The sequence below is a fragment of the Saccostrea cucullata genome, unplaced genomic scaffold, assembly GCF_032062105.1.
Source record: "Saccostrea cucullata isolate Sc308-1 unplaced genomic scaffold, CSIRO_AGI_Scuc_v1 ctg783, whole genome shotgun sequence".
Lineage (NCBI taxonomy): Eukaryota > Metazoa > Mollusca > Bivalvia > Ostreida > Ostreidae > Saccostrea > Saccostrea cuccullata.
The window spans coordinates 341,868-369,396 of NW_026932035.1; the positions used below are offsets into that span (position 1 = coordinate 341,868).

A 27,529-nucleotide genomic window follows, 5' to 3' on the forward strand; every position below is an offset into this window, starting at 1 on the left:
AGAATACCTATTGTACCCTGTTATTAGCGGACCAATTTTGGTATTCGTACGAAACAAAGTTATTTCAAATCTTCTACATTTGCAAATGATTGTTGTAAGGATTAAAATGAAAACAGTAAAAGTACAATCAACACCATTTTTTATTTACTCTTGCAAATCTTGAGTTTAAAACTGATATTGCGTATCTGATAAATAATTCTAACCATTGAGAAGGAGTGCATTGTACTTCATATCTGAAACCACCTTACCCAACTTTCAGGGATAAAGGTACTCAAAACATTGTTTGTTGGCATATCTTTATCGATTTTCTAAATTTGTCTTTTAATTTTACAGTGTATTTTCAAATAATACAAATTCATGTACATATAACATTAAAGTTTTCAAAAGAGATAATTTTTGTCACATGGATTTAGAAATGTTTTGAATTTTTCAAAAAGATATTTTGACATCTTGGGCATTTTTTTTTCATTTTTTTCCTACTGTGGGATTGGATCTAGTAAAAGAAATGATTAGCCATTCGAACTCCCAGCTCTCACTTCGAAAGGGCGAGTTACGCTAAGCTAGACTTAACCTTTATTATTCATCACAAGTATAGATCCTCCAACATATGAAAGATGTCAAACGGAAATAATATAACTTTTATTGATATTTTAGAATAATAATTTTTAGAAAGAGCAAAATAAGAATTTGTCATTTTAAAAATTTGAATTTACCGAGTGGCAGTACCGGTAAATTCAAAATTTACAACACGACAAATGATGATTTGAAGTGACATTTTGTTTTCAAAGCCAAGGAAATGAGTACTTTATTTACCTATTTTTACAAGATTATTCAAATGTATGCCATAATATAGGTATTATAAAGCTTAGCATAACGCCCTCGGGTTTGAAAATTGGACTCAGCAATCTTAGCATATTATGTTTAAAGCCTACGGAGAACATGACATTCTGGACTGACGCCCGTAGGCTTTACATTGACAGTTTTTGTACTCTTTTCCTCGAATCATAGCCGGAAATCCGCGCTCCCCTTGCTGCCTGCAGTTGTCATTTTTATCTTTACATACTGGAAAAGAACAAGAAATGTCTAAATTACCTTTCTATCAGATTGTTATCAAAACCGATCATTTGTGTTTTTGAATTAATTCCTCACAATATAGTATGCATCCATTAGTTTCTTCTTTTAGTCATTAATAATGTACATTGATAACTAGTAAAGACGCTTATTTTTATCTTAATGTTCAATGGTTATCATAGTCTGACATAAACTTACGTATTTTAAGTGAAGATGTTCTATAAATCCCGCCTGTGTATTCACACTTTAGACGGAGACAGATTTTGTGAGGCTGATATAAGTGGTCCCACTCTTCACCGACATCTCGGCAGTTACCATCTAGATCTTTACACGCTGGAATGATGCATATACAGTGGATCTTTTTCTTTCCACTTTTAGGAAAGTTTTAGGCTTTAATTTGCACGAAGTAAAAAAGGTTTTGCAGAAACTTTATGACCATTATGAATAATTTTGTACATGAAGATTTACATGTATATAAATCATATTGACTGCTTCATTATCATTAAAGCCAAGGGCATGTTTCATAACGTAGAACGGTATCTTGAACAAATATTTGATTAATGAACATATAGAAGTGTTTTTTAGCTAAAGTATGGTTACTCCTGTAACGAAAAGAAACATGGTGTCTCACCTCCTTTAAGCAGGTTGTAAACAGGGCGATCTGATTTTTTGTCCAAAACGCAACCATAATTTAAACATTTGTTTCTCATCTCTTTGAACCCAACCTCCAAACACTTGCCATTTACATTACAGCCTGAAAGAGACAAAAGACATAGCAAAACACATTTAAATGTAAAATATCTTTTGGTTGAGTTGATTTATACAAAGACATGTTGAAAAGTTTAAGATACATGTCTTTCATTTTGGCAACAAAATATTTGAGAAATGGAGTTCATCAAAAGTGGAAACTTAAATTAAAAATCCAGAACACTTTTAATATTCCTCAACTTCTTTTCAAATCAGTATCAAATAAACGGTCAACTTCATTCAACCATTCACTTCGATAGAATAAAGAGCTGATTTTTTTATATCAACAACTGCTTCTTCAACAAAAAAATAATTTTAAAATCTTTGTTTCTATATGGTGTTCCTAATTGACAGTATCTGAATGTAGTCTTCTAGTATGTTGCTCTGGAATTCCAACGCTCCCTTGAACTCTCATTGGAGCAAAGTGTACAGCCTTTTTAAAAGCCGAAGTTTTATTTTTACGATTTTTTTTTCAACAATCAGTATGAAAAAAGTAGGCATTTGACTTAATATCGTAATAAAAATTGTATTTGCTGAGAAGTTCATAGTATCGAACAAAGAACTAACGGATTGATTAATAAACGAAGCTCACGTGAAATGGATATCAACAAATGCAATTTGATTTGATATTACTTAATATTTTGATCTGAAAATGCTTTGTTTTAGATTAACCATATTACAACTTGACTCATATTGACAATGTAATGCAAATGTGTAAAGCATACCTTGAGTAAACATTATGGTTATACCTCTTAATTTCGCCGTCACGGATCGGGAGAAGCCCTTGTTTGATCTATTAACAACACATTGTCTCTCCAGACAGCCCGAGTCCCATTTTTCTCCAGGACTGTAGCAAATTCCGCCTACTTTACATCCTAAAGGTAAGATGCATGGACAAAAACCCCATGTCAAAAATCATTTTAGTTGGATTATTAGATTAAAAAAAGGAAAAAAAAACTTTTTGAAATAAAAATGTTCTTATCATGCAAATGCTTTAAGTGAAAAGTTAAGAAAAAAGTTGCCAAGAATTTTACCGACGCCAATAATTTGAATTTGAGGGTATGTTCGGCCATTTTGGATTTTTAAGCGACAACCGTAAGTAATGCAATTTTCCGGACTTGTCCAGTTTCCTCCGTCTTCTCTACATTTATCTTTATCCAAACATCCTGAAATAATTGAATTTACCTAATTATTCTCAACTGAAAAAAGCTCAAAACTTTGTTTTGATAGAATGTTTCGATTGAAAAAAAAAAACGGTTAACGTTCATCATAACTCTTTTACAATCACTGACATCTTAATCACAGTGTTTTAACATTGAAACTCCTCCACATGGATCAGGAAGGTTTTGATATTATTGACCTTGTGAAAAAACCTAAACATTCTTATTGAATCAAAAGTACATTTTAAGGAGGAACATAGTGTATGCTTTTAACAATATTTCAAAATGAAGTTATTTTACTACTTTGAATGATCACATGAAAACAAAAATTGCAAAACAACAATGAACAATATACATGTACATGTATGTTTCAAAGGAATATAGGGTGAAATTACTTTTACCCTTATCTAAGAACATTCATTCAGTATGTGCAAATCTATGTCTATATTTGCTTCCCATACCTGTAGCAACATTTTCCAGCCGCGACATACCATTCTTAGACACACACTTCAATTTGTTACAATTTTGACCCTCACCATAGCTCCCAACTGCAATGCAATTTCCTTGAGGATCCCTGCAATCTAGAACGTTTATTTCATTATGCAATTGTATCAGAAAAAAATATTCATAAACAATAAAAAAAAATGGAGAAAGGACAAAAGTTTAGCGAAATAATTTTTTTGGGGGTTATTAGAAAGAGAATAGTGTTTTGCATAATGAGAAACTTCATATTTGTTTTCTCATCACGATTTTGATCCATTGTGAAAGTTTAAATACCTTGACTGTAAACAGCCATCTCCGAACGCCTGTATTGTCCCTTCTGAGATACACGACAGATATAGTGGGTACACTGATATTGTCGTATCTCACTCTCATTCACACAGCTGTCTCTCCACTTACATCCTGCAAAACCATCACATTGTTCTATAACGTATAAACATAGAGCGTCTTCTGAGGTCTGTTAAATAATATTGCAAGGTAGAATGAAACATATGGAGATAACGAACAGTATTCAAGATCAAAAGTCCATAAAACAATATAAAATTCATGTAGGAGCAGAGCAAAACGGACTTCCAAAACATCAGAGATGGGATCAGGTGCCATGGAGGAGTGAGCATCCCCTGCTGACCGGTCACACCCGCTGTGTGCTCCTTGTCATGATCGGGAAATAACGAGAAAATTCGTCGTCAATTCAGTGTATAAATAATGGACTAACAATAAGTATGAAACACGTCAGTCAGCATTTGACTCAATGATAAATTGTATTTGTTGACAAGGTCATTGTTTCGACTATAGAACTTACGAAATGATGACTTTAAATGAGACTCCTGAAATTCTTGTTTCATCAACTTGTTTGTCAATAATTTACCTCGTTTAAGAAATTGTTCATACGTAGAGCATGCTCTTGCGTATCGAATCAAGTGAGAGATATAAACTTCGTATGCAGGAGATGAAGGTATATTGCTGCACAAGTAAGGAAAATTGACGATTTTAAAGTTAACATCATCACTTTTATTCTAGAGCTTGGTTGTTAGATTACCATTAACGTCTTTTTCAAGTAAATGTCCAAGTATTAAACAGATGTGTCAAACTCTATCCTTTATCTCAAGCTTACCGGGATATATTGTATCGACATAAGAATGGAAGTTACCATTGTTAATTGACAACACGTCGTCAATATATCTAAATGTCGAGTTAGAGGCCATGGTAAGTGTTTTTTTTTTACGTACATGTATTAGATTTTGGACAAATTCTGCTTCATATAAATACAAAAATAGGTCTGCTAATAACGGGACTCAATTGGTACCCATGGGAATAGATTGTTGGGAGACCTGGTCTCCAAAAACTACAAAGATATTGTTAATCAGAAACTCAAGCATCTTTTTGATGTCAACTTCAGAGTACGTGTGTGTACAATCGGAATGTATTTAACGAAATAATTTTGCAAATGACTAATGACAAGGTAAGTAAATTTACGAGTTTAGCATCTTTGGTAAGAGTTCTTTTCCAGTCGATTATGTTGCAGAATGAAATTTATTTGTTATTCTGTATGAAGTTGTCCCTTAGTTTGCTTGTATGGCAAAGAATGATCACAAGTCTTTCATGTATATCATAAGACATAAATCATATTTAAAAGTTAAATACTTGCAAATAATATGGGTGAAGTGCAGTGGTAACGAGGTGAAGTGCAATGGTAACAAAGAGGTCTTCACTGATTTATGAACGGAATTCTACATAAATTGAGGACGTTTGATTTGAGGCGGGGAAAAGAAGAGGAACAGAGAATACAGCATTTGAATAATAATAGAAAAAATTAAACAAGATTTAAAAATATACCGGTATGTTTCAATTCAACGTTTAAATATATTATATGGAGTGAAAAAACACAAGAAAACAGAACAAGGTAAGAATTACCAAACTTTACAATATCACTTCCTGAGCTATGGACATCTCCGTTTTTTCTCCAATAACACCGCTTGACAGAACATCCATCTCTGTATGTAGAGTTGACAGGTACACACAATCCGTTCACCCTGCAGTCTGAAAAGAGGCGTTACTGGTCAGGTTCACAAAAACTGATATGTATGTAGGAGAGAGAGAGAGAGAGAGAGAGAGAGAGAGAGAGAGAGTTACCGGCATGTATGACATCCATCATGACTGTGTTTCGGCCCCTGTCAACTTTACATTGTCTCTTTACACATTTTGCGCTCATTATCTCCCCTTCCTTGTAACATTTCCCATTCAACTTGCAAGCTGTAGAAGTTTTTGTACTTGTAATAAGAGGTAAGTTTAATGATAGATAAATTAATCGAAGACAGCTTTTCGTTTTATATTTAACGCTGCAATTATTTGGTAATCAGAAATAAATTAATAACAAATACCGTATGTCTTTATTTTCGTCCTTATTTTCGCACTTCCTTTCTGGTCAGCCTCCATACTGCATTTCATCACGTGACAATATTTGCTAGTCCACGTGCTGTTCGCGTCATGACATTCTCCTCCTTCATTACACCCTAAAAGAATAATTTTTTGGATTAAATGATCGCTTTTATTCCTTTCAAATTTTATCAAAATTGTCCACGGGAAGTAAAACATAAAGTCATTCTAATTTCAAGAGAAATCTTATACATCGCGTGTGATCGGTCGGCAGAGGATGTTCACTCCTCAATGTCACCTGATCCCACCATTTTTATAGAGGTCTAAGTTTACTCTGCTCCTGATTTGTATTGTTTTAATGGTTTTATGAGCTTGGATACTGTGAGTTATCTCCATATTTCATAAATAATTAAAGTAAAAGTCAGTTAAATTACATAACTGAAAAATACATATGTCAGTGGGTGTGACTTTGCTTATAATTGTATAATAGTACCTCCTTTGTAGAAATCTAGACCACAGTTTGATGAATGTCTCTCACAGCGGTATGTTATACAGTTCAGCGTCTTCGTTGTGTTGATAGCTAAACATCCACCCATACCGTCACTGCAACCTAAACAATATAATTAAGCACGTATTGATAAGTCCTTCTAACAAATAGTTTTTACTTACATCACCAATTTGCATCTTCCCATCAGTGACTTGCTGATTTGCATACTGTTTGATACGAAAATACATCAATGCAGTTTCTTTTCATTGTAATTGTAAGATAAGAATATGTATGTTTTGAACCCATTGGCCAGTTAACAGCTTGGAATATTCGCCTCATTTGATCTTTATAATATATCTTGTAGGAAATATATTTTGTCGTTTTTACACGAATGCATTCTAACGAAAAGAAAGCTTAGGATAAGAGATATTTATATTACTACAAAACCTTACTTTATGATGCATAATACACACACACACACAGATAGTTTTAATTGATTTTGAATTAAATGACATAAAAATCACTTTAATAGTCTTTGCTGTTAAAAGTTGCGATTTTGTGACATTTTCTCATAAATCTATATAGAAATTATGCAACATGTCTTTTGCTATAATAACAAAATCATACAAAATTTCCACATTACTCCTTGCCATATGCTAAGAATTAGTCTTGTTGATTTCATGGAATCATAGAAATTTGTTGTTGATATCAGAGGTAAAGCCTTTTAAAGGAAACTGCATGGTAATTATATTTTTATATATGCTCCAAAAAAGCTACATAAAAGAACGCACATTTTAAAATACATCATCGACATATCATCTTACTCGTGTTCATCATCTGTTGGCATGCATAGCCTGCAACTTGTAAATCAAACATAATTTACTGGGACTAAAATCAACACCACACCTTAGATAGTGTGAATTGGCAATTTACCTGCACGGACAAGCTTGTAATAAGGCCTTTGAACTTGAGGATGTAATCGGCATTGTAATTCATAACAACCGCGTCTCTTGCTGAATCCGAGTCCTCTGCACTTATTGCCATCTACACAACCTAATCAAATAATCAGGAAAAAAATCTTATGGAGTTATAATTATATCTAATGTTTTTGCACATAACTCTTGTTATTTCGGCTTTGGGTGAAATGTTATCTCGATTAAAGTCTTCATTTCGCAAGTTCTATGGTCAAATGACCTTGTCAAGATCAGCAAATACTATATAATTAAGTCAAATGCTGATGAACGATTTTATACTAATTGATAGGTTATATACACAATGAAATGTCTACAGTTTTTTCCATTATTTTCCAATCATGACAAGGAGCAAACGGCTTCTGTAACCGGTCGGAATGGGATGTTCACTTCTTGATGGCACCTGATCACGCCCCTAATCTTTTAGAGGTTCGTGTTTGCTTTGGTCCTGATTTTTATTATTTGAATGGACTTTTGTATGGGCAGCGGAAAGGGCATAAATTACCATAATGTGAAAACAAACAATTATTTTAATTTCAATGACCATAAAAACTTAACAAATGATATACAATGCATAATCAACAGACGTTTTCGCACAACAAATATACATTAAAGCAAAACCAACGACCAAGTAGGTAACAAACATATATGAATGCAAAACCAACAATCATCTTTGCAGTACAAACGTACATAAAACACGACAAGCAAAAAAAAACTTAACAAACGTGCAAGCGGTAAATCTAGTCTTCCCGACTCCCGACGGTCCCGGTTTTTGTTTTTTGTTGCTTTTTTTTTCTTGGGGATTTCCCTTTTGTCGGCGCACAGAAACTTTTCACACTTCTCAGGGCTGAGGCACATTTCTAGGTTTCAAAAATCATTAAATTTAATACATGTATATATAAAAACTTTAACAAGTTTGCGTCCGCAGTATCAACTGTCAAAAAGCGGTAAATCTAGTACTCAGCTATAAATGCGAAAACCACTGAAAAAAAGGATACCGATTTTTTCGTAGAATTGCGATTAAAAACAACTAACTGGTGTATATATATCTTTTTTAATAAATGAAAACCCTCATTTGCATGCAAAATAATTTGTATGCACAAAAATTCCCCCCACTTTTTTTTCGTATAGAACTCTTGGCTTCATCATGTTTATGTTCCCACGCTCTACACCATGGACTTGGTTCTTCCTCGGATCCCCCTTTAATTTTTTCTTTTTTTGGGTGGAGAGGGGATAATTTATCCTTAAAATTTCAAATAAAAGAAAAGAATTTACATAAAATGAAAATAAAATCTCATTCTCCTGAATGCCGTTTCGTCATTTTTTATTTTGTTGTTGTTACATAAATTGGTTCTCTCCAGTTCTTTAAATATAACAAGAATCTACATTACAGTGACATATTATATGACAGGCACGTAGCAACATTTCCCAATATTAAGAAAAGGGTAAAAAAAAAGGGGGCGTTATGTAGTATACGTATTAGGAAGAAAAGTTGGTACTGAAAGAAGTTGAACCGACACCCCCCCCCCCCCACACACACACACACACACCCTCGCCCACGAAATAGGATTTCGAGTTTGGGCTACTTCACTTTAATTTCCTTTTTGTTTATATCTTCTCAATATCAATATTTTTAATATCTTTAAAGATACATGGACACAGATTTGAAGTTAATTTCATTTCATCTTCAAGTTATTGAAACAAGATTGCCACTTTTCTTAAGTATTAAGAATAGAATTAAAATTTGCGAGAGTGCAAGGATGTGTCAATCAAACCCGTCTAAAAGTTTGAAGTTTTAATAACTTTTAGATGAAATAAGATTTTTAATATATTTTTGTATGAAATGCTATTACAATATATAAGAAAATATTAACTCCAAATCTGTGTCTATGCAACTTTACTTTCTACGTCTCTCTGTATCGATGTATAAAGGAGAACTACCGATTACATTTACCGCTTTTGGCAGATGATACTGCTGATTCAGTAATAAATACGCAAAGTTGTTTAAGTTTTTATATATTATTGAATTCATTTAAAAAGGAAATATGCCTGAGAAGTTTGAAGAGCACCGACAAAATAGAAATCGCCCCCCTCAAAAAAACTGGGAGTGCCGGGAGTCGGGAAGACTAGATTTACCGCGTGCACGTTTGTTTAGTTTTTTTCGCTTGTCGTGTTTTATGTACGTTTGTACTGCAAAGTTGCTTGTTGGTTTTGCATTCATATATGTCACTGTATACAAAGTGCTAATCGAAAATCTACTTGATTTGGATCACTAGCTATATTTGTTTGGGTCATTCGAAGTTTCTGTCTGCACATTTAGACAAAAAATGTGCTTTTATATACGTTTTCGTACTGATAATGAAACTACTTCAAACAATATGAGACTTTTTCTAGGTATATTTAAAGATAATCATGTTTTTGTTTCATCTACCCCTCCATAAACATCGGTAGCACGCGTTTTTCACGCATCTAATGGTCATTTTTCGACTAATCATCCTCTGAAATAGACTGTTGACATTATTTCAATAAAACATTTATTGTGATGTTTAATATGAATCTTTATCAAACGTAAGCTATCAAATTCGACCACAAGGTCTTCTTTATAACCTGGCAATTACATCAAATATGCACCTACCCAACTTTTCCAGAGCTATATTATGTTTGCGTAGAAAATATCCAGAAAGCTATCTTTGTTGTCATGACAGCTATACTTTTTTCGAGCATACATATAGCATTTAGGCCTAGTGCAATTAGTAAAATAATTTATTGACGTTACTTTGTGTTTACAACAGTACTGTACAATATTTTCTTCCTAAGACTCCTCTTACATTTCAACCTTATAGAAAAAGTAGTGTGGCCTCTTGGTAAGTTACTTAGGAGAGTACAAACACACAGGCACCTGACGTTACTTATTTTTCTTTTAATGAAATAAATTATACCCCTATCTATAACATTTCGAAACTTTCGTGACAGTATCTTTTTTGATTTCTAATGGAAGCAACTGTAATGACGTTTTTATTTATATATTTAGTTCCAATTTTTCATTCCGGAATAAAGGATTGCTCAAGCAAAAATTTCCTCGGGAAACGGGAAACGGGAGGGGGTTACATTGTTGTCCATAACACTAAAAGATCCCAACACAAAAATCCTATTTTATGGTTGGGGGTGGGGTCGGCTTAATTGGTGGACAAGCTACATTCTGCCATATATATTCTCATTTTTCCTATCAACTTATGACAGTCATTCATCAACAAAAACATACCAAATTAAGAATTTCCATGTTGCTCACCAATTTACATGTAATATTGTAAAATTTTAAAGATCGATTTCAACTCTTAGACTTTACATATACACATGGTTTTGTAAATATTTAGTGGTATATATATGCATTCAAAGTTTTGATTTGATAATTTAATGATTAATTAAAACGCATTCAACTTCAAATCTTAAAGCCGCTTCGTTCATTTTCTAAATTTCAATTCAGCCAAATAAGCGTTAAGAAGAGATTGCATGAAATATTTAAAAAAATCATGTAATAAAAAGAAAACAACTGGTTACCACATTTCTCAAAGAAATGCATGGATCTTTTTTCATAGAAATCATAACATATTTCTGAAAATCTGTGAACTTCTGTAACTATATTCTTTTATCATAGACTGACTGTTAAGAGTTTGCGTTTCTTAGGGAGGGGGGGGGGGGCAAAGTTATTTTGATATGGTTACTTTAATATTCTTAAATTTTAGTGAATTTGAAAAAATTATCAGGTCTTGATCCCCTAACCTTTATCCGCTTTTCTGGATATGTCTATGGGGATATAATGCCAAATTTTAATTAAACTTTTATCGTCATAGATTCTGTTTCAGATTTTTAGTTTTAAGTTCTGATGTCTGATGATAGTTTGAAAATAGGTGAAATATTACAAAAGTTGCATTATAATCTCTTTATCATAGATTTATAAAAGAGAGAAAAAAGAGTGTACAAGGCGAGGACAATCACCCGCTCTATGACGGAAAAGTTTTATTTTTCTAAAATTATCTTGTCGGTAATGTCATCTTCAACATATTAGAATCATATATTGTTCTGAAAGACATATTGATTGAAAATTGTTCTTAGACTTAATTAGTCGAAAATGGGTATTATACGTTTATATTAAATGATTCTAGCTATAAAGATTTATTTTTGAATATGAACGGACCAGGTTTCTATTCGAAGTATTGTGTTTAAATTACGGAAAAGTAAATGCATTGTGTTTTTTTAATGGCGTCTGAACCCATTCTATCTAAAAATTGAATATTTCTGAAATGAAAAAAAAAATGAGGATAATGAACATTGATTTATGTCGAAAAATATACAAACAATACAAACATGTGGGCAGGGAATAAATACGGACCCCCCCACCCCCGGAATACCAGAGATCCAGAGATTGAAACGGGTGCCTGGAGGAGTAAGCATCCCTTGTTGATCTGTCACACACGCTGTCAGCCCTATGTATTGATCAAGTGAATGGAACATTTCGTAATCAAATTTAGTATAAAAACAAAGGTCTAACAGTTGGGTGAGAGGAGTAAGCCAAAAAAAACAAAAACGACCCTAGATAAATTATATGATACGTTGAAAAACCTTATTTGTCTCAACAAATTCGTTTCTTTTTAAGCAAACTGACACACAAACAACAAGAAGACACTGTAGCATATTGTGGTTAACGCATTCAGTCTTACGCCTATCATGAGCTTTGGAAAAAATTCGATTAGTTTGTGAATCCCTTTTTTCCGTTTTACATACCTTTAAAACATAAGTAAAAATATATTACGTGTATTTATCAATAAGTTATTTTATGACATAAACTTGAGACAGTGTCTTTTGATTATACTCCCCCTATATAGGCCTTCATTCTTCAAGAAGTATTCTACTCAAATCAAACATAGCATTTCTGTATCAATCGTGACAAAACGCAAATCAAGTATCGCACAAACACCAGCAATGATGGCACATTTCATCAAATTCTATATTTATTTATTTCTGTTTCACTTCTTTCGACTTATAAATGTTTCTCTTGTAATAATAAATGCCAATACCTTTTTTAAAATGTTTAAATTGCGATAATTTTATCAAAAAACAATAAATCTTAATTTCATGCAAATCACAAAAAGGATCCGAAAAAAGTATAGCCATCGCAAAAATATGTTGCAAACATAGTATAGCATTCACTCAAAACAAGAATAGCCCAATTTCTCTAAAAACGTAATTTATAGAAATCAGATGATGTTTCGTGGGTGAATTGAGCCGAAAACTTAGATACAATAACTTTTACAACAGAATATAGTTTGAAAAAATTAAGAACAATTGAAATAATTCAAAATGAGCGAAAATCCCATTTTAACTTGGTAAATGAGAATGGTATCGAATTTCTAACTTGTTTCAACTTAAAAAATTTCTCAAATAAATTTACATTGATTCTATAAAGGTTTAATAAGTTGTCTAATTTCTTAAAGTTACTTTTACCCATATTTTGCCTGCAGAATTTTCTTTTTTACCCATAATGCATCAGAGTACCCAAAGCAATATAGCAAGTGATCCAAATCAAGTAGATTTTCGATTAGCACTTTGTATACAGTGTATGTTTGTAACGTACGTGGTCGTTGGTTTTGCTTTAATGTATATTTGTTGTTCGAAAACGTCTTTTGATTATGCATTGTATATCACTTGTTAAGTTTTTATGGTCATTGAAATTAAATTATTTATTTGTTTTCTCATTATGGTAATTTTAGCGCTTTCCGCTGCCCATACTTTTGGTCTTGAATAATGTTCATTATAATTCATTTAATGTTGAGTCCTACCTTGGTGTAGCTTTTTAACAAAGTACTCCGGATAAGATCCGCTCCTTTGTTTTGTACATGTGTACTGGATACACATGCTGCCTTTATTCTCTGTCCAAATAGTGTTTTCAGGTATACATTTGTTGTTCCATGCGCAACCTGTATTTATAAAAGTGAAACAAATTTCAACAAAACACCAGTAGCACGGCACGAACTGTATACTGCGGTATTCAGTTTTGAATATTTTATAATATTTGATGAGATTTCATTACCTCCCTTTAAGACCTCAAGGTATCGCATGTTCTTTTGATATGATTTGCAGAGGTGCCATACACAATTCTTCTTTACCTTTTCTCCTAGTTTTATCATGTTTCCATTTTCATCTTCACAGCCTAAAATGTTCCATACAAAAGTTAAAAAACTATTGAGGCTGATGTACAAAAATACTGATATGTCACCCATTTTTCACAAGATCGAGTTTTTATCGTCGATAATCGATATTTTCTCATATGATAAAAATGAACCCTTCAAAATATTATCTCTATTATAAAAAACAAAACAAAAAACGTCATAAACCATTAGACTCTGAATAAAACAATACGTAAGCTATTATTCCAAGAAATGACAATGCATGTACTACACAAAATATAGATAGGAAAACGTGCATACATAGATTTTAATATATCGTAAAGTTATCTTGATATTATATGTTCTATCATAAGGCTAGATGGAATTTTATCCAAAGTTTAAAATTCGTACCACAAGTTATAGGTTTGTAGTAACAGAAGTAAATGACGGTGTTATTTGTTCCACGTTTAACCTCTGGTAGGGAGCCATTCTGGTACAGTGTAGTGTTAACATTCTCGTCATCAAACAGAAAATACTCGAGACTGTGTCGCATACCTACAAGTTTAAATGATTCCACTCTTTACTCCAGTTAGATTTATCAAAAATCAAGACAAAATAAATTCATTGCAATCAAAGAAAATCCTATCAAATATAAACGTATGTGCATCAAATTTATATTACTGCAAGATATTAAACTAGAATGTCAATACTTGGAAATAATTTCTTCTTGCGTATCACAATTTATTTATCATATCACAATGATGGGAGTAGATTGTACAGATAAAAATATTGTAACCTCTAACTGATTGACAATCCGTGCTTCCGTTGGCCATAAATAAGACGAACGGTTCATTTTTAGGTAAGATAATGGGTGTTTCTATGTCTCCATCAAATCGACAACAAAAGAAAAACCCCGTATCTTCATCATAATTTCCATCAGGAACAGAACCATTCACGGTTTGCATGAACTCCAAACCGTTAAGATCATCCATTCCAACAAAACCCTCTTGAAATCCTAAAGGTTAGAAAAGGAAATTATTAACAAGTATTTGAAAAAACTAAAAATGTTTTCATAATGCTATATTTTAACTACCCTAAGGTCTAACATAGAATAAAAACATTGTTGAAAGTCCATACCATTTGGACACTGGCCCGACTTCCGGAATATGCAATATTTCCCAGCATCCCAGTAGGTTTGATAACGAGGCAGCTGGAACGGATCGACTTCCTCATCATGAATGCAGAAGTAGTGCTCAAAAGAGATCCTGGAGTAGTTACCATAGAGATGGAAGGAGAAGGAAGGCGCGGATTTACCGTTACTGTAGTGAAGTCGACTACCATTGCTCCAGGATACACGGATGTCGCTAGGACACCCATCCTCCGGCATCAACAACCCGTACGATCCCTTTGGCCAATACATCACCTCTATCAAATATTACTTGCTTTAATTTTTCAGTTTGTATTTTTATATTAAGATATTTTAAATAAAAGGAAGTATCATAATGGTTGTTTTAAAACTGTTCTTGGTACCAGATATCAGCTGTATTAAAAATGGTATAAGGCAGATGAAAGAAAACGACGAACGAGTAAACTTAAAACAGTTCTCAAAGATAAGAACAATCTTAATATACTAAATTAAAGTTTGATTTTGTTTCCTTTGTTTTAAGTAGATGTAGACACTGGATATACATTTATCATCTCGTTAAAATTAAAGTGTTTTTATAAATATATATTTATTTTGTTTTATTTTTGTTTTGTTATTTCTCGATACAATATTAAAACACATCACATCAAGAACTGTTTTAATACATGTATATATGGATATTAAACGAAATTTCATAGAAAACTGCAGATAAACTTCCATCTGCTTACCATTGGATAATTTCTGATACGTCACGCTATCCGAGACCTGGGCGCATTGGTAAACGGAACAGCCGTCATGCCAGAAAGAGTTAAGTGACCTACATTCTCCCTCAAACGTGCATCCTGTTAAAAAACGTTCACTCACTCTAAAAAACCCTCATCTTTTGCAATTTTTCAAAACGTCAAAATCTAGAGTGCATGACTAGAGGTCAATTTCCCTAATTACAAATTTTAAGAGCCATTCTCTGTAATGATTTAAAATTTTATATAGGAGTTGTAAGTGACTCAGAACAAACTCTCTATGATAAAAGTCATTGATACCCTAAACTGAAATCAGGCAAAAATTAGTTGCTATGTTTTATAGTTACCATGGCAACATGTCTGAAAGTTTAAAAAATGACATTTTTAACCATGTTTAGAGCCCCATAATTAACATTTGCGGCAAAGCAAACAATTGGCAATGACTGTTCCAAAAAAACAGATGTCTCACATGCATAATAAACATGTTTGGTAAATCAACTATTAAATACGTTACTATGGTAACAAAGTATTCAAAAGTAAAAAAAAAATATTCATTGAATTTAATAAAGTCATACACGTAAAAATAAAAAGCAATTATAGGATGAAATGTGACCAAATAATAGAAAAAAGAGCCTTGAAACATATACCAAGAACAAAATATGATATTTCATTTTGGTTGGCAGTGGTTGCCAAGGTTTTTATACCACAGAGAGCCTTCAAAGTAACACTCTGTATGTTTAAATCTGATCCTATCTTTTAAAAAAAGCACATTTCCTCATAACTAATGATCAATTTTTAAAGATATCGGTGTGCTCCTAGTTTTTCCATTTGAAAAAATTCAGATTAGATTCTTTAAATAGAGCGTTGCTATGGATAAAAACAGAAAATATATGTTTAAAAACCTGAAAAAAATTACAAAACTTTTATGAATATTTTAACAGCTAACCTGACTTTTAATTTTGACTATCATCCAATCTCTAAGTGGATGCAAGAAGTTGACACACAGGGTTTAATATTGATATAAAGTTCACAATATCGAACATTTTCCCTTCGTGGTAACCATAGCAACAGTGTTGTTTTCTTCATCAAATTTTATCAATATATGATATTCAACTTCAGATCTAACAGATAAGTACTATTCAAGCTGAGTCCTTTAATTTGTTTCTTGATTATATGGCAATTTAATTCTTAATGCATTGAAAAATAATTCACTTTTAAGCACTGGTACTTTGTTTCCATGGTAACACTGCAAAGTAGCAATTTTACCCAATTTTTCTTATGGTTTTAGTGTTGCAAGGTCCTAAGGATGCATATTTGCCAGTCTTGAATTTTCATGTTTTTCCTCAAGACAGTAGCATTAACCCAATCTTAGTTACTGGTTTTGCATGGTTACACTGTGTTACCATGGCAACCATAAAAGTTATTCATAGAATAATATTGCTTATACTTATATACTTAAGGTCAAACATTTTAATTGTTTTTCTTAAGTCGTTGATTGAGTTTGAGCATGTATCACCTACCATTAGTGAATACGGAGTGTTTTTCAGCATATTTCAGCATTTTAAATGTATTCCAAATGTACCCTTGGTTACCACTTACTTAGAGATATATTCTAAACAGTTTCTTTACAGTATAAGTGACATCAAAGTGTCATGTTTTTGTTAGAATGGTTTGTTTGCTTTTTCTAGTTTTTATTAAGCCACAGTCAAAATTTAAAATGGCTGAAAATCTCGATTTTTCAAACTTTTCCCGCTGTTGCCATAGCAACCGAGACACTTAGCAACGAAATTTTGTTTGATATTTGTTTCTGGTGTCAAGTACTAAGCATGAGTGAAGTTTCATCAAAATCGGTGACCATGCGTGGCAATTAAGTTTAAGTGGTTACAGAGAATGTCTATTAATTTAACAAATGCTTACTTAGTATGTACGATTGAGCATTAATTCATGAAGATCCAAATACTTCACAACATTTTTAGAATACTAACCCTTTGCTATCGTAACTAAATGGAAGCATGAACCATTCACTATTTGGCACTCAACTGTATCACAATTTTGGGAAAATCTTTCCCCAATGGCTCGGCAGTTACCATTTGAATCTAAACACCCTGAAAATTTAATTATGAGAAAATTTAATTTAAACTAATTAATCAATTATTACTGTGGTCATTATAAGCATAAAAAATGCATGATATAGCGCAGAATAATTTTACATGTTGAAAATAGTTTTGTTCACAAATGTGAAAACTTTATATGCATTAACCAATAAAGTTGATTATAAGTATATAAAATAACTTTTTGAAGCTGTTATATTGATCAATGTACTTAAATATTCACTTTAACCTTACCTCCCTCCACCAAAGAATAGTGAGAAATTTCATCCGTGGTGTTACATCTATAGGTAAAGCAGCGCTCTGTCCACGTAGTTCCTGAATTCTTGCATGTCCCTTTGAAATCACAACCTGATGAATAGACAACGTTAATCAATTAACGTGCAAGTTTTATGCTTTTACATTGAGTCATCTAACTGTAGATTTCATAAAGAAGTTAAAAATTATTACTGTGTTTGTTTCATTATTAAAATGATTAAACAAGATTGTTTGCTAAATGCATAACAAAACATAGACACATGTATATAAATATATTGTTTTTGAAATAGATATACTTAGTGCTTTAGATATAGCATAATATAATTTAATCCAATCAGATTATCATTTAATCAAGAAAAAAAGATTTTAACTGTGTGCAGAGAACACATTTTTTCTTCTAATTCAGGCAAGCAAAAGCCTATATTCTTGATAAATACATGTATCATAAGATATGAATTCAGGAAGTATAGAAAACAATTTAGAACAATATTGACATTTCATTATGTCTTATATGCAACCCCTATAAAAAAAAACAAACTGGAAAGCACCTTCCCAACCCATCCTATTCGAGTTGCCCTTTCATAATGTGTTCAATGACACATGTTTACAATATCTATCGAATAATTTACAGACTAGTGTTTGTGAAATTATGAATATCTAGTACAAAATTTGGATGACTGAAGACCAGAAATCAAAAGATATGAAGAGGAGAACCTTCTTTGACAGGCCGATAGAAACCATTGACACATTCATAGGTTGTACACGGTTGTCCACGCTTTGACCACTGCTCTCCATGATCATAGTTAATACCATCCATCAAGCAGGGACAGACAGGCTTACAGTTTCCTACATAAGTACATGGAGATTCATGTTAAAGTACATCTGTCTGTGAATAATATAATAATTCGAATATAACACAACCAGAGTGTGTTAGTTTTTCTTGTTATCAGGCATTTAAAAAGGAAACATGTATCTAGCAAACGTAATCGAGCTCAAAAGCCGATTCATAAAATAAATATCGAAAGCAAATCAAAGACATATCTCGAAAACACCAGAGGTGGGATCATGTGCCAGGAAGGAGTAAGCATATCCTCTTGATCGGTCACACACACCGTGTTTTCCTCGTCATAATCGGGAAAACAGAAAAATTAGTAGACAACTCAGCGTGTTAATACAATTTGTAATTAACTCACAGTCTGTAAATGATCTGACAATTAGTACAAAAAACTTCATTAGACTTTATGATAGACTGTTTTTGCTGACAAGGTAATTTTAACGGCCATCAATTAAACTTACAAATTAATGGTCATTTAAACTGTTGATATTCCTGTTTCTTCAACTTGTCCATCAATAGCCCTGATTCCTTTTAGAAATTATTCGTAAGTAGCCCATGTTCTTGCGTTAGGAGACTTAAACCCCATATGCAGGTAATTAGAATATATTGCCACAAATAAGTAAGTTACGATAGAAAAAGTTATTTCAGGTCATTACATTTATCAAAATATATATGCGTAGGCATATATATTTATGAAGATGTAGTGTTTTAAATGTAAAATCAATCCTGTTTTACATGTCAAATATATACATGTACATAAGAAAAGATACTTCTTCAAAGGGAGAAATTAAAAAATATATATATTTTCTTTTGATAATTGATAGAGTTTTATTGTTGTTTATTATACCTAGTCCATCGTAAATGTTGAGAGGATTACTTCCAAGCGACTGGTCCCAGCTGACTAATACCAGCAGCCACAGAAGTAGATTCATATTACCCTGCCTTTGTCACCACTGCATTTCTCTTTTCTGAGACAAGGGTAAAATAATCAATTACATATCTATATCTAAGATTAACATGAGACCTTTACATAAATTTTAAAATTGATTTATTTAATATGGTGAATATTAAATTAATTAAAGTTTTTGAAAGATTATCAATCATCGTTAGACAATGTTCTTTTTTTTTCTTTTCTTTCAAAATTTGGCTCTTTTTTCTTCAACATATAAAAGATAATTAAGTTCTCTATGTATTCATATGCTATAAAACAATAATCACCTACAAAAACAATTACTAACCTTAAAACCGTAATAATCAAAGGCTGGTGGTTTTAAGTGCAGCCTTTAAACGACACCTAAAATTAATAAAAATTCTGCACTCCTATTTTTATGACATCTTTTTATCATATTTCATCGATTGATAACTTAACATTTCTTTACGCGTCTGACTCCCAGCTGTTACCCCCCTTAAGTGGTCGCTCTTTAGGGTCTTGGTCAATACTAAACACAGTCTACTATAAGATTCCCCACCACGTCTGTAATCAATTAACCAGGTATTATCCTTCATATTTACACATGTCTAAATTATAATTGATGAAGGGATACCTTGTGACGTTCTCATTAATTTAAGTTTTTCTCCTGTGAAGTATGTCTTAACCCTTTCTTCAAAAGTATGAAACTATTATGTGATGTAAAATAAAACTTTTATATTGATTATATCTATTATCAATTATTATACATAATCTAGTATATAAGATACTGAAATACTGAAAATTATAGAAAAAATGGAAACTTAGTAAACGTCATTTTCATTTTGTTGATATTTGATTGTAAATGAAGTATTTCATCTTGCATTTTAAACCATTTTTAGTTTTTTTTAAAAAAATATCATATGCTATTTCAATGCAAGTTATTGGAATTCATTTTAGGATTTTACATTTTACACCCGAGAATCCGAATTATTCGGTCATTTGTGTTTCAGGTGGTATTTGTTGGGAGGGGGGCTCCCAATCAAAATATGGGGATAACGAAAGTATTCAAGACCAAAAGTCCACAAAACAATACAAAATATAAGCAGAGCAAACGCACCTCCAGAACATCAGAGGTGGGATCAGATGCCATGGAGGAGTGAGCATCCACTGCTGACCGGTCACACCCGCCGTGTGCTTCTTGTAAAAATGTGCTCCTTGTAAAAGTAATTCGGCTGTAAGTGGTGGCTTCTGTAATCCCACAAGATGTACCTGTCTGTTACAATGAAGCGCATTGAAGTGGTAAAATTTTCTGTTTGACTGGAACGTTTTGGGCTATCTTTAGAACGATGATTGTCATACAATGACACGCCAATTTCTTTAGAAAGGAAAACTCAGTCAGATTGTTCATTCGAATACCTGTGGAACAGGTATTCTATAAATATAATAGCCAATCAAATTGGCGGGCTACATATAAACATATGAACAACGAGTAAGCACGTGTTCGACCGATACCTGTGTTATGGTAACTCCAATGAAGATGATAAATTCATAATTATGGACAAATTCGTTGCAACATTTGTTTTACAGGAGCAGGAACTCTCAAACTTTCTCTCTTATAATATAAAAATCTCCATTTCGGTGTAACTCATGTTGCTTTTCACGAAGAGTGGGGTGTCCTTAAACATTACGACGAATATTTCTTTTCCGTTTCTATAGAAATGGGCGTGTCTTAATGTTATAATTGACGTTCAAAACATGACTCAGAACGTTTCATTCAAACGGAAAATTTTACCACTTCAATGTGCTTCATTGTAGGATACACGGGACCATGTTGTCAGATAGGTTAAGAAAACGAAGAGTGACTCATTTAAGGAACCCAGTGTAGAATACAAGTTGGACACAATGCGGATATTAGTAAACATCCCTGCCTATCCGGTCTTGGAAATCGAATATCTAAAACATAACCCTCCTTCGTGTTCATTTTCTTCTTCACCTTATAACTATAGTCCTGCGCGATACTTATTACTGGTGACATATACATAGGTTAAAGGACCTTAGATCACTAATATAAAAGGTCCTAAATAGGAACCAGATTCTTCAACTGGGTTCGTAATTTCTTAAATATTATGGATTCTGTTGAAGATTTCGTCAGGCGATCGGTCAGACATGAAAAAAAGACCTTAGTACATTGTCAAAATGGGTTAAATGTATCGGATATATGTTAAAAACTCACATTTAGCGATTGAGGTGCAATATGAATACCATGTTCCCTTCTGTATCCAATAATTTAGTATTTAGAGAAGAATCAGATAGATTACACGATCAGTAAGTATTGGTCCCAAAAACATTGTCTTTGTGAGGATTATTTCAATAAATGTATTTTAGAGGAATTTGGATTTAATTCTATTCATGGTAATCTAATACTCATTGCCCACTTTCTATAAAGGAGACTCTTAAAAATCATAAGTCTGTGTTGTATGTTTTTAATATTCTCAACAACCAAAATGAATTTGAATTACCATATCTATATTGGATTCCAAATCTTAATCAAAACCCTTGCAAACAAAGATACATAGGTTCCAGTAAATGCTCTACAAAATCTCTTTCTTTACTCCTCACTAAGATATCAACAGTAGTGAAGAAGAAACTTCAAGAGTACTGTGAAAACAATACTGTATATTCGAGAAGTGTTGTAAATCAGATGTGGATTCTAAGAAATTCCAAGGAACTTTGGGACATTTGAAATAGCAAAATTTTACTAAAATCAGCAATATAAAAGCATACGAATTTTCAACGTCATGTACAACTACACGATAAATTAAAGCCCAGGATTTCTGATTTCTGACATCATTGGCAGCTGCTTTTCAAAAACGAGTTAAAAATGGAGCTCAAAAATTAATTTACCTTGCCATTGGTTATTTGCAGATTTTTTTGAAAACAATCTGATTGTACACACAGGTTCTCTGAAGATGATATTAAAAAGATGTTCGAGTTTCGGATTGACAAGATCTATGTAGTTTTTGGAGACCAGGAGTTCCAACAATCTGTTGGAATTCCCATTGGTACCTATTGCGCCCCGTTATTAGCAGATCTATTTTTGTATTCATATGAAGTAGAATTTGTTTTAAATTCTTACGTTGAAAAGAAGAAAAAAAAAACACTTGCTGTGGCCTTCAACTCGGCATTTAGTTATATCAACAACGTACTGTCAATGTAACAATGGCTATTTCAATTCCTATGTCGACTCAATATACTAGTATCCCGATGAGCTTGAAATAAAAGATATCACAGAGTCGGAAACATCCTTCATGTATAGATATTTTACTAAAAAAAATACGTTAATGGTTATCTTACAACAAAGCTTTCTGATAACGTGATGACTTTAACTTTTCGATCATCAGCTTGTCTTATATATGTATATACAATTGCCACCTGCATACAGAGTTTATATCTCTCAGCTGGTTCCATACGGAAATGCATGTTTTACGCATGATTTTTTTTTCAAAACGAAGTAATTATTGAAAAAAAAACAAAGTTGATAAAGCAAAAATACCAGCCATCATTTCCTCAGGTCAATGGTTGATACAATATGACCTTGTCAGCAAATGCAATCTATCATTAAGTCAACTGCTCTCTGCCTTTTTTAATACGGATTGCTAGGTCATAATTTACACACTGAATTATCAACGTTTTTCCCATTTTTTCCGAACATAACAAGGAGCACATGGCGGATGTGACCGGTCGGCAGGGTCACTACTTTATGGCACCTGAGCCCAAAATCTGATGTTTTAGAGGTCTGTGTTTGCTCTGTCCCTATTTTGTAATATTTAAGGACTTTTGAGTTCGAATACTGTTCGCAATTTCCACATATTTCATGATATTAGTAAACATCCCTTCTCTTTCTGCTCGCTCAATGCACACACTCTATTAATCAGATAAACAGAATAACCCGTGGTAAACAATGGCTTAAATGTAATTGAAAATACCGGTGTATGCTATTTTTTCAAAAGAAACACAAGAAAAATCATTCTATTGTCAAAAGAATTGACGAAATGTTGTTTTAAACAAGATCATTGAAAGTCCTACAACATCCCTTTTCTTACCTCCCGTTCACACATAGACGCCGCTTCTACTACGATCAAAGCGTGGCAGAAAACGCGGTCGATCGTGACAAATCGCAGGAGAAACGAAGTGGAGTCTTCAAGCTTCAAGTTTTTATTTAAGACAAAGACCCCAACTGGGGTATATGAATACAAAAAATACAAGATTTTTACATATAAACAAGAATGCATGAAAGAATGAGTGGTACATGTACAATTCACATGTATGGTTCAAATAATAAACTATTTATAAGCGGTAGGGTCTTCATAATCGGAGAGTTCTACGCTCTTGCCATGCTTATTTTGAAAACGTTCAAAACAAGCGTAGCGGGATCGTGGCCAACAAGAATCGGGGTAACGTCGTAAAAAAAAGCACAGTAAAAGCGTCGAAATCGTACAAGCAGCGTGGAAACATCGTAGAGAAATCTTCGTGATCGTAGTAAACGTGCAGTAAAAGCGTAGGAACTTATCAAGTACGCTCCTACAACGCTCCCAGTACGTTCCCACTACGATCTCTCAACGTTCTTGACGATCCCGCGAAGACCTACAATGACTTTACGCCGATATCATACCACGACATATCAGGCAGCAGACTTTATAGCGCTGGAATTTGACCAATCGATCTTCATCTTTCAACTACATGTAAAGAGTGACACTATACTTGACGATCATTTGCAGTTGAGACTTCGAACTTTTCACATCTTGTTACAGTTATAATTGAAAATGCCCCATAATCCACGTGGTAAAGGCCGTGAAATATCTGTTTTTCCGTTATATATATATATATATATATATATATATATATATATATATATATATATATATATATATATATATATATATATATATATATATATATATATATATATATATATATATATATATATATCATCGTCAAATCGTACTAGAAGCGTAATACAATCGTAATATGATAGCGATATCGTCGTACATTCATCTTGGTCTGCGTAGCGTCGTTGTATGATCTTGAATGTCGTAGCGGCAGCGTATCGTAAACGCAGTAAACATGGCCGCTGGTCGCAACGATCTAAGTAACATCGTAGTAGAAGCGTGTTAGCAGTGCATTTGACGTAGGGGCATTATAGTATGATCGAAATGAAGACAATAATTTGCCAAATTGCTCGATTAAGACTCCGATCGGTTCCGATCCGCCACGACCTGAATTTTTTTTCAGATCGTGGATTGATCGGGTTGATCGTCATAAAGTCGCAGCTCTGTGTGAACGTGGGGTAACTATAAGAAATAAGAAGTACTTGTTACTCTTAACTACCATATGCAGGTGATTGTGGATTAAACTTTATTAACAAAGGGCGTTGGATGAATTGGAGAAGCTGAATCATTCTGTTCGTGTATAGTTTAGTTGTTAGTTAACCATTATCTTTTAGTAAGCAAAACATTCAATTAGTTGCAGACATGTGTGTGTATGTTATGTTTCGTGTTTACTTGGATATATTGATAAAAAATAACTTTGTTTCATTAATTATTAAATCGGTGGCAGATACCCTGTTTACAAAACTGTATCGTTTGTGGATTCTTTTTTAACTTGATCACTGTTCGTTATCTTTAGCTTTTTAGAAATATTTTATTTATTTTGACTTTCTTTTACAGCTCAATCTTCAGATTTCTCAAGAAACACTTATAACGTCAGCAATGCTAATAGAACCATATAGTTTTGCTGACTTTTGCAAAGTCCTTTATTCTTTATACGTGATAAACAGTCTCAGGAGGTAGATCAGGGTCTGTATAATACCCTCTACCGGACGTATATTTATCGTTAAGGTCTCATAGCAAGACCAGAAAAGTTTTCTAACCCCACACAACACCTACTCTATCAAATGTGTAACAGTGTTGAAATAAAAAAAAAAGTTTAAAAGAAACGTTATTTAACTGCTAGCTGACGTTTTTCATACTAATTATTAGTCCATTATTTATATACTACCGTTCGGCAGGGGATGCTCACTCCTCCATGACCCCACTTCTGATGTTTTGCAGGTCCATGTTTACTCTGCTCCTATTTTGTATTGTTTTAAGGACTTTTGATCTTGAATACAGTTCGTTATTTCCATATGTTTCATGATTTACAAATTCGTTGCCAATAGTATTAAATAACATTTGAAAAGGCACAAAATATTTTTTAGAAACACCCATAGAAACCATTCTAATTTGCAGATAATGACAATATCAGTCATGCAACTAGGTTTTGGGCTATATTAATACAGATTACAAAAAACAAAATGTTTTAAATCAGGCTATTTCAAGCTTCTTTAACAACATGCATATTAAGGGGATGAAAAACTTGCAGGAAAATTTCTGTAAATGATTTTGAAAATAATTTGAAAAAAGTATTTAATGAGAAAATAGTTTTCAGGGAAATAAAAAGAAAACGGTAATAGAAAATTGTCATTTATAGCCAATAAATGAATCCATAAATTCTATACAAGTTTGAAATTCAACAATTTTATTCAACCATATTACCTTTTTGTTCCATTTCCAAGAATCTGCGTTCTTTTTTTTTTTGACTAGGTTACTAACTTGTGCTCACAAATTACAGACAGGCGTTGAAAATCCGAAAAAATCAATTAAAAAATTTAAGGAGCTAGAATTTAAGAAGCTTATGACAAAGATTAGAGCCAAAATACCTCAAAACATCAGAGCTGTGCACGAGGGAGATAATTCTTAACTTTGAAATAAATTTCTAAATTTTACCATATAAATTAAATATATATCCGAGTTTTCAAGCTACATTTTGTAGCACTGAAGTAAAAAGCCACTGGGTATTGGAGACCCTCGGGGACTATCAGTCCAGCAGCAGAGGCCTCTACCCAGGGGTCATAGTGTAAATCATATACGGTGCCAAGTTATACAAGTGTACGGTACCAAATCGAAGTTTTTATATTATGGATCATAGATTCATCAAGCGGGGACAGAGAGTTATACGTGCCTATATAAGTCGATAGAATTTCTTCTCAGAGCACACCATAGCAACTCCTGACCTTTGGTGTGTGTTTTACGGTAGGATTCTTGTTCTTAGTGAGAATTTTGCTTCAAGTTCATCAGGTATATATGATCGAATGCTTTTAATGTTCATGCTATCTGTTTCACAATATACCACGCGTTTCATATGTTTTTTAAATAGCAAAAAATAAATAAAGAAATAAAAAATCATGAATACATATTTTTTAAAAAAAAAAGAAAGAAAGACATTTTATTAAAGTGTTTTATTTATTTTTTTTAATTCTTTTTCATTTGTTTTCATGCAGTCCAACTTAATTATTAAGAAGGTGCCAGCTGACTGGTGCCAGCTGACTAATTCCAGAAATCACAGAAGTAAGTTCTCTTTATCCAGGTTATGTTCCCACTGCATTTCTTTTTTCTGAGACAAAGGCAAATTTATCATTTAGTACATTTTTGATATAATAAAAACATTAATCACATCTTAGGTTTATGCTGTTTTGCATATTGGCAATTCAGCAATTCAGACATCTATTGTCTGACAATGGTATTTAAGTCATTATATTCAAAATCTGCTTTCATCCCTCTATATTTTAGTAATGAATATTTTCTACATTTAACATTTATAAATATGGCTTAATTTAAGATATAAACAAATGATAATAATTATGAGTACGGTAAAAGTTTTATAACCTCGGAGCCTGATGTTTTTAAGTTCAGTGATTAAAAGACACAAAATCATTAAATCCCTTTATTATCAATCCGAATTTGTTTTAAGATGGGATCCTCCTCATACAAAAGTGGATTTTTTGTATCCAATTTCTTACTCAGTATTACCGGTGTATATAGACTGGTGTTGTTTATAGGCTGGTCTATAGTATTACGAGATTTTACACAGTAGTTTTATGCCTTCCTCTTTCATCATAACCGAAATGATTTGCTCAGAGTTTATAATATCACCGATGTTTAGACTGGTCTACACTGTAA

At 32.7% G+C, this 27,529-nt stretch overlaps 1 protein-coding gene across 1 annotated transcript; it reads right to left on the reverse strand.

Annotated features, from left to right (window-relative positions):
* Positions 1 to 404: 404 nt before the first annotated feature.
* Positions 405 to 19,899, reverse strand: LOC134234308 (uncharacterized). The gene is made up of 23 exons (XM_062716355.1): positions 19,801 to 19,899; positions 19,410 to 19,530; positions 18,442 to 18,573; positions 17,707 to 17,820; positions 17,347 to 17,466; positions 15,350 to 15,463; positions 14,615 to 14,902; positions 14,274 to 14,492; positions 13,889 to 14,032; positions 13,402 to 13,521; positions 13,151 to 13,288; positions 7,276 to 7,395; positions 6,349 to 6,465; positions 5,861 to 5,992; positions 5,613 to 5,732; positions 5,394 to 5,519; positions 3,756 to 3,881; positions 3,440 to 3,559; positions 2,853 to 2,984; positions 2,568 to 2,693; positions 1,703 to 1,825; positions 1,270 to 1,404; positions 405 to 1,062 (listed from the first exon to the last, which is right to left on the reverse strand). Exons 2-23 carry the CDS (start codon positions 19,492 to 19,494, stop codon positions 929 to 931), a joined length of 2,985 nt encoding a protein of 994 aa, XP_062572339.1. The 5' UTR covers positions 19,495 to 19,530; positions 19,801 to 19,899; the 3' UTR covers positions 405 to 928.
* Positions 19,900 to 27,529: the final 7,630 nt, after the last annotated feature.

Coding starts and splice junctions, on each gene's coding strand:
- LOC134234308 (XM_062716355.1), bottom strand. CDS start 19,494: ATGAATCTACTTCTGTGGCTGCTGGTATTAGTCAGCTGGGACCAGTCG. Junction 14,493..14,614: donor GTCGGGCCAGTGTCCAAATG/GTATGGACTTTC, acceptor TCTAACCTTTAG/GATTTCAAGAGGGTTTTGTT. Junction 5,733..5,860: donor GACGAAAATAAAGACATACG/GTATTTGTTATT, acceptor AAACTTCTACAG/CTTGCAAGTTGAATGGGAAA.